General features: G+C 38.3%; 1 protein-coding gene across 1 annotated transcript in view; it reads right to left on the bottom strand.

The window, feature by feature from the left end:
* PXDNL (peroxidasin like) overlaps positions 1-13,045 on the bottom strand; it is a gene marked incomplete at its 5' end in the record, with an annotated part of 397,680 nt that overhangs the window by 129,558 nt on the left and 255,077 nt on the right. The window contains 2 exon segments of the mRNA XM_004435754.2: positions 3,268-3,339; positions 9,400-9,471. Coding sequence (XP_004435811.2) covers positions 3,268-3,339; positions 9,400-9,471 — 144 coding nt within the window.

The following is a 13,045-nucleotide window of genomic DNA, read 5'->3' as shown; positions in this document are numbered from 1 at the left end:
TCAAATATCACACCAGGTGTGCTAAGTAAAAGACAATTGCCTTTTGATAGTGTTCAATCAAGAATCACAAGACTAAAGGGCCTATTCATTGTTCAGTGGGTAATTTCAAAGGAAAAGAAAGTGCCAGGTAAATTAATCTTTTCTATTTGAAAATAGAGTAATATATCACTTGTACTTATATAATTCCTTTCACTTAAAGATCCAAAGGCACTTTTTAAAAGGCATTTTATTCATTTTCCCAGGACACTTGTGAGGAATGTGGTTGACATGAATCAGAAATGATATGGGGCAGATGGAGAAACCCCGTCATGTGTCACACAGAGACCCCAGTGGTGACATGGCAAATGTGACCCACACAAGTTTCCCTGACTCCAGGCGCTACTGGCGAATTGACACTCCCCCGGTTGTGGAAAGACTTCATTGTGGAAGATGGGATTTATCTGATAGTAGGTGTAGCTTATTTATCAGCCCTCAGTCACTTTCCCATATTCCGATTTTCTCAACTAAACTACAGTCTGGATGGGCACAAGTTTGAGGATCTGGAAAAACTAGGTGCCAGTGCTCAGTCTTAGACTGATCAAGACCTCATGAACCCTGGACCAGTTTGCTCAAATCTTCTGCATGTCAGTTTACCATTACCATAAGTGGTCAGCATACCATCTATGAAAATAGGTACTTCATCAACATTACATACTAACAAAATTATCTTAAAAGTGGTTTAAAACATTTGAAATAAATATAGTGCATGCATATGAGATACATACTGGTACATCACTGTAAGTAGGGCCTCCCTCTGCTCCTTTATTAGTATTTATTTCTGTATGTGTTTCAGCAATACAGTGAATGCTGTTTCATTAAAAGTAGGGGCTAGAACAAAAAAGCTGCTACTAAAACTTAACAAGAAAAAATAATAGAAAGGTATTAGAAAAAAACTAAGAGCTTTAACATTTGAGGACTTTTTGAGACTCTTAGAAGCCAAGAATGATACCCAAATAGAAATCTGTATACAGAAGAAACACTTAACGGGAATTATAATTGCAAATATACAAAGACAGTGACTCTAACCATAAGTGATGTAACAAATCTAACAAAAGAGAAAGAAGGCAAGTAAAAAATAAAATACAGTATTCCTCCCACTACCAAAATAAAGCATGCTATAACCTTGTTACAAAATTTCTTGGCATTTTTCATTTCCCAGATATGATTAAAACACAAGAATGTTAAAACAACAATGAGATACCACTACACACATATTGGAATGGCCAAAATTCAGAACACTGACAACACCAAATGCTGGCAAGGGATGTGAAGCATTGGGAACTCTCATTCATTGCTGGTGGGAAGGCAAAATCAGTGCAGCCACTTTAGAAGATAGTTTGGCAGTTTCTTACAAAACTAAACATAACTCTTACCGTACCATCCAGCAATCACGCTCCTTGGTATTTATCCAAAGGAAGTGAAACTTATGTCTACTCAAAAACCTGCACATGTTTACAGCAGCTTTATTCATAATTGCCAAAATTTGGAAGCAACCAAGATGTCCTTCAGTAGATGAATGGATAAATAAACTGTGGTACATCCAGACAATAGAATATTATTCAGCACTAAAAAGAAATGAGCTATCAAGTCATGAAGAGACATGGAAGAACTTAAATGTATATTACCAACTGACAGAAGGTAATCTGAAAAGGCTGCTACTGTATGATTCCAACTATATGACATCCTAGAAAAGGCAAAACTTTGGAGACAGTAAAAAGGTCAGTGCCAGAGGTTAGGGGGAAGAAGGGATGAACAGGTGGAGCACAGAGGATTTTTAGGGCAGTGAAAATACTCTGAATGATACTGTAATGATGGGTACATGTCATTATACATTTGTCCAACCCATACAATGTATAACATCAAGAGTGAACCCTAATATAAACTATGCACTCTGGGTGATAATGATGTGTCAATGTAGGCTTATCAATTGTAACAAATGTACCACCCTGGTGGGGAATGTTGATAGAGGTGGAGCCTATGCATGTGCAGGGGGTGGGGGGATGGGGGGGTGGCAATATGTAGGAAATCTTGGTACTTTCTGCTCAATTTCCTGTGAACCTACAACTGATTTAAAAAATAAAGTCTATTAAAAAAAAAAAAAACAAGAATGAATGTGTATATTATTCCAAATGGCTGCAGTGCAACCAGTTCTGACAAAAAGGAAGAAAACTTTGGCAGAAAAAGAGAATCATCAAGCAAAGCCATTGTGGGTCTGAGCACAAAGAGCACAGCCAGAGGAGAAAAGAGTGTGAGGCAGTGCCTCGTGTGTCTGCTGTGAGAACTGCCAAGAAAGTAGGGAATATAAACTTGAAAAAATGGACTAGTACTGGATGAACTGCCCTCTCGATTGTTCATGACCCTTTAAGTGCAAAGATTCCAAGCACCAGTTCCAGGCACCAATTAAACACAAATTTATTTCCCCCAGTCTTCTGACTTTTACTTAATCTTAACATTCCCGTGCTCACAGACCTGGATCTAGATACACATCAGAAAACAGCCAAAAAGTGGCCTCCAAGACAGGTGAGAGAGACACCTTCGTGACTTCCACTACGTGCTCTCCAGCCGGCATCAGAGGGCAGGACATTGGGCCTTAACCTGATAACTGGAATTTATATTTGTGTGTACTGAGGGAGAAAATAACCAAAAAGAAAGCCCTCAGCAATGCAGAAGCATCCACACAGATCAGGGTGGAGAGACAGATCAGAGTGCGGGGGAGTGATTCATACAGGCAGGAGAGTGAGGCAAGCCGAGACTGTGAGCGCACTGGCACCGGGATCTCCGTCTTGTTCTGTTTAATGGAGGAAGAACGGACTGTACTGCCAACGGGGGTGGCAAGGGAGAACTTCTGACGCCTGGCCAGAGGAGTCAGACTTTCTTTGGAACTTCTCAAGTCTCTTTTTTAATAAAAAGTTAAAGGAAAAGGAAGTCTTGAGAGTCTTTAGATTTGACCAGCAAGGAAATAACTGAGAACCAAAGAAAACTTCTATCTTCAATATTCCTTTTGAATGTGACTTCTGAGAGAATACATGAAAGCTCAATAGACTATCTGTGTCCTCAATCACTGCAGCTAACAGAACCATTTTCCCCCTCACACACTAGAACTGAATGATCTTTCACCAAAGATCTTTCGCTAAAGGAGCCAAAGGCAAATCATTGTTTGGGATTTATATATTTTGGAGAAAATCATAAGGGAGTCATTTCTGTGTTTATGCACTTGCTTTCACTTACAGTCTCTTTAATGAATCCAGATGAGAAAAGCTCCCAGCAGGGATTTTAGATAATTTGTTGTTTTGCAAAAATCTGAAAAATAAAAGATTAACTTTTAATCACAATGCAGTAATGATGAGTTTAGGGGACACATTTTCTTTTTTACCTAATTGTAAATCTAAATACATTTTTAAAAGTATTTCAGTGAGAAAAGGCAAATACAAAACAGAGCGTCATTTAAGCAAGCGTTTGTTTTAAAGATTTACATGTATGTATCTACTACTGTATTAGTATTTTTTTATCTGTGGTCTTTCGAACTTTTTGTTTTATTTAGTTAGAGATTACAAATGCTAAAGAGAAATCCCAACAATAAGACTTTAAACATATAGGAAATCAAGGAGGACAGTGCATTCATCAAAAAGATTGGCACAATAAACAAGCCCGCAGAGGAAACGCGATGGACTGGATACTGTGGATGGCAACCCTTTGTGTCTACTTCAGCTTACCCGCCAGCCATAGTTTTGCAAAACTAGTTCTACTTAGTACCGCTGTGGTCGCTGGCTCAGCCAGTAGTTCACCTGTTCCGTATCGAATCCTGCCCACGTCCTGCCCCGGGGCGAGGTCACCGAGAAGCGCATTTTCCAGGCTCTGTTGCCCGTGGCTTCCTCTTCCCAGTTAGGATCCACCACAGGAGGCGGTGGAGGGAGGCTACGGAGGGCAACAGGAGGCGAGGAGACCCAGGCTGCAGTGTTTCTCCCCTCCCTTCCACCTTTACAGTCCTGCACTGGTTTGGCTCCCACAGCGCTGCCCTGGCCATACCACCTCCTCCCGCTGCGACTAGAGACATTATGATTAGAGAAATCACCAGCTAGGGACTGTCTGGTCACCAGCACCACTGAACGCATATGTCACAAAGAGCACATCCATGAAGAGAGGACAAAATAGCAGTCTCTGCAAAATAGAGGAAAGCTCCATGCCATTTATTTCCTGAGACTGGAGGAAATGAGCATAAATAATCAAATTATGTCTAGAAAATGTTAACAATTAGCCACATCCAGCCTCTCTCTGAGTCCTATTTCATGACTAGTGTCCCTGTCTCAAAATTAAATAAGATCACCTGACCATGTTTTCTTATCAATGCTATGTTTTTAGCTTTAACTGTTTTATCTCTTAGGGGTTAAGGTAAATTCTCTCGTGAGCAGGAGCCAAACTCTTTCTATGGTTTTGGAAACCTGATGCACATCTGGGTAGATATAAATTTTTGCCTGATCCTTTCTATGTTGATTCCTTATGCTCATCTTTCCCTGCTCCACTCAGTTCATCAAATTCAGAAGCAATGACTAGAGAAGAACTAGTGAACAGTTAGGTTAAGAAAGGTATGCAGAGGGAAGTCACAGGGTAATTCTCATTCCCCACCGTAAGCCCTCACCCATTTCCATATCTCAGGGAATATTAGAAAGGAATTTCATGATAGAGAAATAGCTTATAGTAGATTGCAGCTGGACCTTGGGAAAAGCCATATAATTTGGACAATTTATGCATGTTTTATTTTTGCTAGGCTACAAGTTTATTTCATTATTTTACGACTACTGTAGTTCAATGTGATAACAACAGTAAAAAGGCTGCTGTTCATTCTGCTAACATACTTAAAAGGCTGGAAATTGCATCAATAATCAGAGATTGAAAGATGTTATCTATTTTCCAAGCCAAGTAGACCAGAATTAATCATTTAATAGGCAAAACAAATCAAGAAAAGAGGACATCTCAATCATCACAAATTTCGAAGCAATGTATGTAAATGTTGAAAAATCATTGTCAAGAAGTTTTCTTAATTTTGCACAGTGACAAAATGTCCAAATTGATGTTATTTCAACATTAGTTTTATGTCATACATATTATTATGGTTCCCAAAGCAGATATTACTGCTACTTGTTATTGTTATAACTGTTTGTTTTTAAGCAAATTAATCTCTCTAAGCCTCAGTTCCTTCATCTTTAAAATGGGAATTTACTATAATAATAATTATTACTATTTATCTCTGAGAACACTATCTCAGCGTCAGCGCTAACACAGTAGTACTGTGCCAGCTGTACTCTTGAGCAGGGGGGCAAAAATGTTAGCCTGGACTTTCTTTTCTCTCTTTCTTCTTTTCAACTTCCTTGAAATTAATCTTCAAAATGCTTCTGCAATGTATTTGTTGATTTCTGCCTGTAGAAGTATCACTTTGATACTCCTAACAACAACCTAAAAAGCACTTCTTCATGTATTGGAAAGTTTGTATACTTGTTTGCTGCTGATGTCTTCTATCAAAAATAGTTGGTCAAAAAAATAATAGTTTAGCAATTTCCACTGCATGGAAATTAATACAAAGATGGATCTCTTTCCTGTGACAGAAATATACATGTTATCAAAAAAGACAAGCCATGAATGAGTTTTTTCAACATAAACGTTCTCAGAAGGGGAGAAAAGTGAATCTTCTGCCTGAAATTTAGGATAGTGTTTCAAGATACATCCAGTGGAAATCCAAGAGACTTCTGAGAAGTAGAGAAAACTTCATATTCAGCTCCTACTCCTTGATAAAACTTCTTGAAAAAGCCTTGGTTTTAGTGAGGTGCATGCCTGATAAAGATGACGTTTTCCAGGTTGGTTGACCCCATGTCAGTCCATATGCTGCTTCCCTAAAGCATCCAGTGTGTTGTTGTTTGGAGCCTGTATTCACCCCAAACCAACAAAACCAAATGTGTTTTAAGGCACCATGAGTGTTTTTTCTGGGTACAAAATACCAAGGTTTTCTTCTTCTGTATGTATTTTTTTTATTTTTTAAAGACAGAATTATTAAAGATTCCAGAAGAAGCATGCAAAATACTCTGCTCGATGAGGTCAGTATGCACAGAAAGATAAACACAAGGAGGCAACTTTACCAAGAATGTCCATAGTCTCACCAATTTGCAATTTGCAAGTGACATTGGAGAAAAATGTCATGGTTGTCAGGTTCTTCAGTACTAATCATGAATTATTAGACGAAAAGTCAGATTTCTGTATACTTTAACAGAGGCATTACTGCAATTTTCTGCCTGTGCATCAAGCTCTAAGCCAGCTTGAACATTTCGACCCGTGTGGCTTCACCAAATGTGCATAAATTCTTTTGCTTGGAGAGGTAATAATAAATAGTTTATGATGTTTAAAGATAAGGCTTATCTGTCGGAGAAGAATCTAATTTTGGTAAATGATTTTCAAATCAAGCCTTCTATTCATAGGAAAAACGAAGATGCAGATCTTCTCTTCCCTGTTTTGGCATCAAGCCTCCACTGAAAAGAATGTCCCCATACAAGTGGTAAGGGTTGATATTTATGAATGTAACACAAGGGGGCTTTTATCAAATCCTACCAATAAGGAAGTATTCTAGATATCCTGCTGCTGCTGCTGAATGCACATTGCTTGAGGATATGCTGCTACAGGCAAAGTCATGCTAAATTTGTTTAGATTGAGAAATACCTTAAGAGGGTAATTTAATTTTAATATTTAAAATATTATTTCAAAAAACAAATTTCAAAGTTATAGGGAGCAGAATTCTAATTCAAAATAGTAAACTGGGTATACAAATTTGCCTCGTTCTCTTTCAGGATTATACTGAAATAATAGTCCAGATGGTCAATACAAATAAATAATCCCATAACAATCAAGAGGACAGAATGTGGAAGGCCACCAACAGATAAGAGATTTCCGCAGATTCTGGAGACACATAAAATGCGTGGTAGAGGGTTGACAAATGAATAGACAGAGAAAGCTGCAGCCCAGAGAAAACTGAGGCAGGGACAGTCTGATTGGGCGCAGAGACACCCAACAGGGCAGAGGGACAGGAGTGAGAGAGGGAGCTGAAAATGGAGGGGTTCACTAAACATGTGGATGGAGAAATACAGTTAATTGGTAGCTGCCACCTCTATAAGGACATCTACGCTAAAAGGAAAAAAAATTATGTCTATAATTCTTTTTCTTCGTATAAGTTCTTCTGTAAAGAAATTGAACAAATGGACAGAAGAAAAGTAATGGATTTTGTGTGGAGCTGGAACTCAAGAGAAAGCCTTTCTCATTCTAGTATTTTGAGAGGAGAAATCTGCCATTTTTCAATCCAATTGTCCAAACTAAAATTCCCACAAAAGGGAAATTTTGTAAGAATATGGAGCTACCTACAGGAGGGCAGGGGAAACTCAAACCACCTCCCCAATATTTTCAAGTATAAATAGACAACCAAGGATCACAAGGCATAGGAGTTTAATCAGGACCATGATAAAGAAAGACCAAGACAAAAAGAAGAGAGACTAACCCTAGAAGAAACAGGGAAATTCAAAGAACTAAAAAAGAAAAAAGTAACAAAACAGATTATGATTAATATATTCTTGAAAGATTAATATATTCAGAGATCTTTCAAGAAATATGTGTATATATTTACTTAAATAATAGGAAGAAAACTAAAAACTAAAACCTTTTTTGTTAGTCAATTCCTCATGCCGTAAAGCCCATTCATGGACTCTAAGATAAGATCCCCCTTGATAGCGGCAAGACCTGCCATCACTGCTGTGGGGTCTATGAGGGCTTTCAGTTCTCCTCAGGTAGCAGGAGTCTCCCCTTCCCAGCTTTGTAGTTTTCAGTGCTGCTGTTTGGTAAGAACAGGAGCTGTGGTTTGAGAGTCGTAGTGGTTCACCGACTGTCTTGCTACACAGGAGGAAAGCAATGCTGATTCATCAGCAAGACTTTCCCCAAGATTGAAGTTGGTCCCCAGGCTTTTTGAGGTTATTAGTCATCATGACGCTAAACCTTGACTTTGCAAAGTGGACTCACTGCTCACACATGTTAGAGCAGGAAAGGGGGTGCAGCATGCTTCCCCCGCCCCAAGGCCCCTGTACTTCACCACCTGCCTCCAGCACACAAACAAACAAAACCAAACGAGGCAATTGTATGCATTACAACTCCTACGCTTCTTTCTGCAAGTAGGATTGGAGTAACCACATGGGAAAGTGGTTGACTAGCTCTTTTTATCTTTTAATTTCACTGATCTATTTTGTATATTAATATTAAAGGGCATCCTTTTAGAAACCCACAAACTCCTAATTCAGATATTTTTTCAGATCTATTTCAATTCAAATAGGTTCATGGTTAAGTTTAGCTATGTAATTCTGCATTTTCTTTCTTTTCAGAAAGAAAAGATCTCCAGCTGAAGACAGAATAAATTTCTTAAAGTATTAGAGGAAATGAAGTAGCAGAGTATCTGCATCTGATAAAAGACAAAAGAAAATGAGGCTGTCCAAGTGTCCCCTTGGTTTGTCATTGGTATTTAATAAAGCTTTATTAAAATATAACATTCATCTAGAACAGTGCACACCTGATGACACAGAGCACAAGGACTTTCCCAAAAGTGAATGCAGCTGTGTAGTTACCATGAGAAAAAAAGAAAAAAGACAAAACGTTGCTAGGGCTGCAGAAGCTCCCTCCTGCCATTTCCCACCGCCTCCTGCTCTCCAAAGGTAACCACTATTTGCCTTCGAAATACTACATATATTCCTGTTATCTGTTTTTGAATTTCTTCTAAAAACAAAATCAAACTATGAAATTTTCAGTGTTTGGGTTTTTTTTTTTTTTTACTCAAAGTGTTTCTGAGATTCATATGTGTTGTTGTATAGTTTTCTATTTTATGACTATACAACAACTTATTTCTCTTTTCTTTTGTTGTTGGATGCTTGGGTAGTTTCTAGTGTGGAGCTATTAGAAAGGATGCTGCCATAAGCACTCTAGGCATGTCTGCTGGTGCACATGTATGTGCATTTCTGTTGTGTCTATAACTAGAAGTGGAACTGATAGGTCAGAGGGGATGTGTGTATTCAATGTAGTAGTTTCTGCAATAAGTTTTCAAGTGGTTTTACCTCATTTGTGAAGTGCTGCTCATCTCTTTTGCCCTATTTTTAATTAGGTTATTTGTCTTTTCTCCATTGATTTCAAACTACAGTATATCTTAGAGTAACTCCATTTTAGAGTACAAAGGTGCAAACTCTGCTTCTTAGGCTTACAACAAAATATTCTGACCTCCAGGGCAGTCAATATTTTGTATACAGAATATGTAAAGCGGAAGCAAAGGACATCTAAAGAGTCAACACTTACAGTCGCTCTAATTTCACAAGATCTCCAAAGGTCTCTGGCTGTAGCGTTTCTATTTGGTTGAAATGAATATACCTGGAAGGCACAAAATCAAATTGGTTATTACTTCTGCTGGCGAGTAAAATAAAATATTTGAGGAGTTAGCAATAGCTTCAGCTGAAAGCCAACTCTGAGGTATTTCAAGTCTCTTTCTCTCTTCACTGTCCTGGGTCTAAAAACCTGATGTTCCAACAGGGAACCGGAAGCCCATCCAGAAGTGATAACTTGATGTTGCCCCTTTTCTTGGGTACCGCTCTTGAGTAAAAAGACACTAAGTGGTTGGCGAAGTTACTCTTCTACTCATCAAAACTTTTAAAGTAAGTGAAGCTAGAATAATAATTAAGATTGGAACCATAATAACACACATTACAAGTGATCACATGCTTATTTACATTTCAGAATAGAATTTTCCTGTCTAGAGAAGACATAGAATGATGTATTTGATGTAATGTGATGAATATTTGAAATGAATTAATTATAATGCCGGAGGATATACGAGAAGTAATGTGTCTTGTTCTAATCCCTTTAGAACTAGACCTTTTCAGTCCTCAGTAGCCCGCTATGCAATTTATCCAATAGGTATTCCCAAAGCTGCCATTTTAGAAAGGATTCTTTTGAAGTAACAAGCAGTACAACTGAAGATGCAAAGGTTTACATTTTCCTCAGAAATCTTGTGATGAAATGGAGAAGAATGCCTTCAAAGCAGAGAGCTGAGCAGAGCAAATCTTAGATCCACTGGTAAAGCTGCATACTTCTCTACAAAAATTTAAATATCTATCCTGCATCTGACTTCTAAGCACAGCTTTTTCAAATCATTGAAATGAAGCCAAGGGCGATATGCAGCAGTCTGTAGCGAACTGCCTTCAGAAAGCACCTCAAACACAAAGGTTACCGTGAAAAGGAACAAACCAAGTCTCACGCGGAGTTATATCCATAGGGAAGGACACGGTAAATTGCACTTGACTTAGTCAACAGGAAGTTATTTGACTTGAAGTGAGGACACACAAAAAAGGAAGCTTTATATTTTATATGCTTACATAAGATATATTTATTTAATCACAATTAGAAATATTTTCAAAAGAAGAAAATAAAAACATTTAAGGAAAAGAAATACCTCTACTTCATTCATAGGCTTCTTTCTTATAAAATCATTATTATAGGACGAGTGCTTCAGACATCTAATGCAAAAGTATAACAGTTACAACAGAGTGAAAAGGATGTAGTTGGAAAGGAACGATAATTTCAGACTGCCTTAGGTTGGATCCTAAAGTCAGTGCTGCATCTTCCTACCCTCTGAAATTTGGCATCCTGGCTGGTGGTCACAAGACTTCCTCCCGAGGGTTCCACTTATTACAAAAGCTACAAAAACGACGCTGTATAAGACCCTGCAACAATTGCTTTAGTGTTTACACAAAACAACTCTGTCTCTGTTACTTTAAATCACATACACACTCACATATACACACACTGCCTTCTACAAAACCATTACCTCCATAATGGGTCTAATACGTAATGAAGGAGGAAGAGCGTGGAAGAGTAAAGAAAGGAGAAATGGGGTGGGGTGTGGGGGAAGACTAGGTGCTGGAGGAAGGAGAGGAGAGAGAGAAGCTGCAGTGATTGCAGTGAAGACAGATTTGGAAAGAGGTCTATTGCAGGAATTTTTTTCCAAGTGAAATGTATTGCATTGTTGGATTCCACGCTCACTAATGTAGAGTACAAATAGACACTTCATGATGAATGTGAATAAGTGTTGATTAGGGCTTCAAATTTAGCATGAACTAAATAATAATAATAGTAACAACACCAAACACTTATTGTCCTAAGTGCTTTACATGTGTTTAGTCATTTTTAATCCTCACAACTGCACTGTGAGGTAGGTTCTACGAATACTCCCCTTATTTAAATGGGGAAAATGTGCTACAGAGAGGTTAAGTAATTGCTCAATTTCACACAGCTTGGAAATGCTGAGACCCAGATTCAGTGTAGGCAGACATTTCTCCTATCACCTGGGCCCAACAACCTGTCTGCTGGCAAAGAGAGGAGGCGCACACAGCCTCAGCTGACAGGTGGAGCTCATATAGGTGACCTAGTGAAACCTGACCTAACGGAGCCGGGAGTCCAGCCTTTCCCAAGTGTGGAAAGGGATACTCCACACGGAGAAGTCAAGGGCCCAAGGCCACAGAGCTCGTCAGAAGTAAATCCAAGCCACACGTTAAGCGGGACCCACGCCCACAAACACCACTGGAGGCTGCTTCTCTGTGTGCCTGGCAGCCATCTCCACAACATTAGTGCTCTCCTCTATGGAAGGTGCAGAGTTCTTAACTGAAGGCAAGTATCGCATTCCAGGTCATGGAACAACCCAACAAGCACAAAGAAAGAGGTCACAAGCCAGGGTCTGTTGTTTAGCCGCTCTGATGCCAACTTTCAGATTTTAAAAGTGAATATTCTAGTTTATGAGTGAGCTAGGCTCCTATTTTTCCTCTTTCCTACTTTTTAAACTTCTTTTGAACAATTTCTTTGTTAGACATTTCACCATAAATAAAACTGGAGTGTGGCATAAACATTTTGCATTAGCACTATTCTTTCTGCTATCAGCAATCAAACGTGCATCCTGCAGAGTTTGCACATGTATCTGGGTAACAAGAAAGAAGTACCTAGAATGAAGAGAACTTTTTGTTGGGAGGGTTTCTAATATACTAAACCAACTAAAATCAGGGCTAGGAGCCAATCTAAGGGTTAAAATAACATACAACATTTTATTCAATATCATATTGAACATATTCAATAATATCACCCTACTGTGATATTAAGGACGAATCATACAATTATATTGTTTGTCAATAGAATTTGTGATTTGTACTCCATAATAATTAAAGGAATTGACAAATATTGATTTTTACATTTAAATATTTTATACTCAGTAATTCATAAAGAATGCATCATCTCCTCCAGCACACACCTACTGAGAACCTACTAGTCACATTCCTTCCGTCTATTCCCCTTCCAGCAATGCTTCCCAAGAATAGATCTCCCCAATTCCAGACTCACCCAGGGATGCCTTATAGGTTGAATGCTTTCTGCTGGACTTCAATCTAACACTTGGGAGAACAAGAAACTAGTATTTGAATTCACTACTAATAAATGTGAAAAATACACAAAAGTAGATTTTATTCCTATCAGGGAAATAAGACAACCCAAAGAGTTCTGTTTGATTATAGCACAGATGTCTTTAAGCTTTTGTTCATATGATTTGACAAATTTGCTAACAAAATTAAAATATACATATATATGTATTTAATTTAAACCAATTTAAAGCAGTATGATGTTTTAAGATAGGCTTATTTGATTAATGTCCTGGTTTTAGCCCAGTCACATAGAGGGATTTAGGTTTGATTTTCACTCCCTTCTCAACTTGATAATATGGCAAGTCTACCCTCTCCCATAACCTTATTTTACTAGGCTGTTGACAATCTTGACATTTTCAGGCATCTGTTGCAGGTAGATAAATGTGAATGACTGCTTGAAAAGATTTCAAATCTGTTTAAATCATCACAAGGAATTTAGACATAACGGATCGGTAGATATCTCTCCATATATTGAAGGCAGAAAA

Source organism: Ceratotherium simum, chromosome 31, assembly GCF_057802395.1.
Source record: "Ceratotherium simum simum isolate JZ-2026a chromosome 31, ASM5780239v1, whole genome shotgun sequence".
Classification (NCBI taxonomy): domain Eukaryota; kingdom Metazoa; phylum Chordata; class Mammalia; order Perissodactyla; family Rhinocerotidae; genus Ceratotherium; species Ceratotherium simum.
Note: the sequence above shows the minus strand (reverse complement) of the source record. Positions and strands in the feature narration are given on the sequence as shown.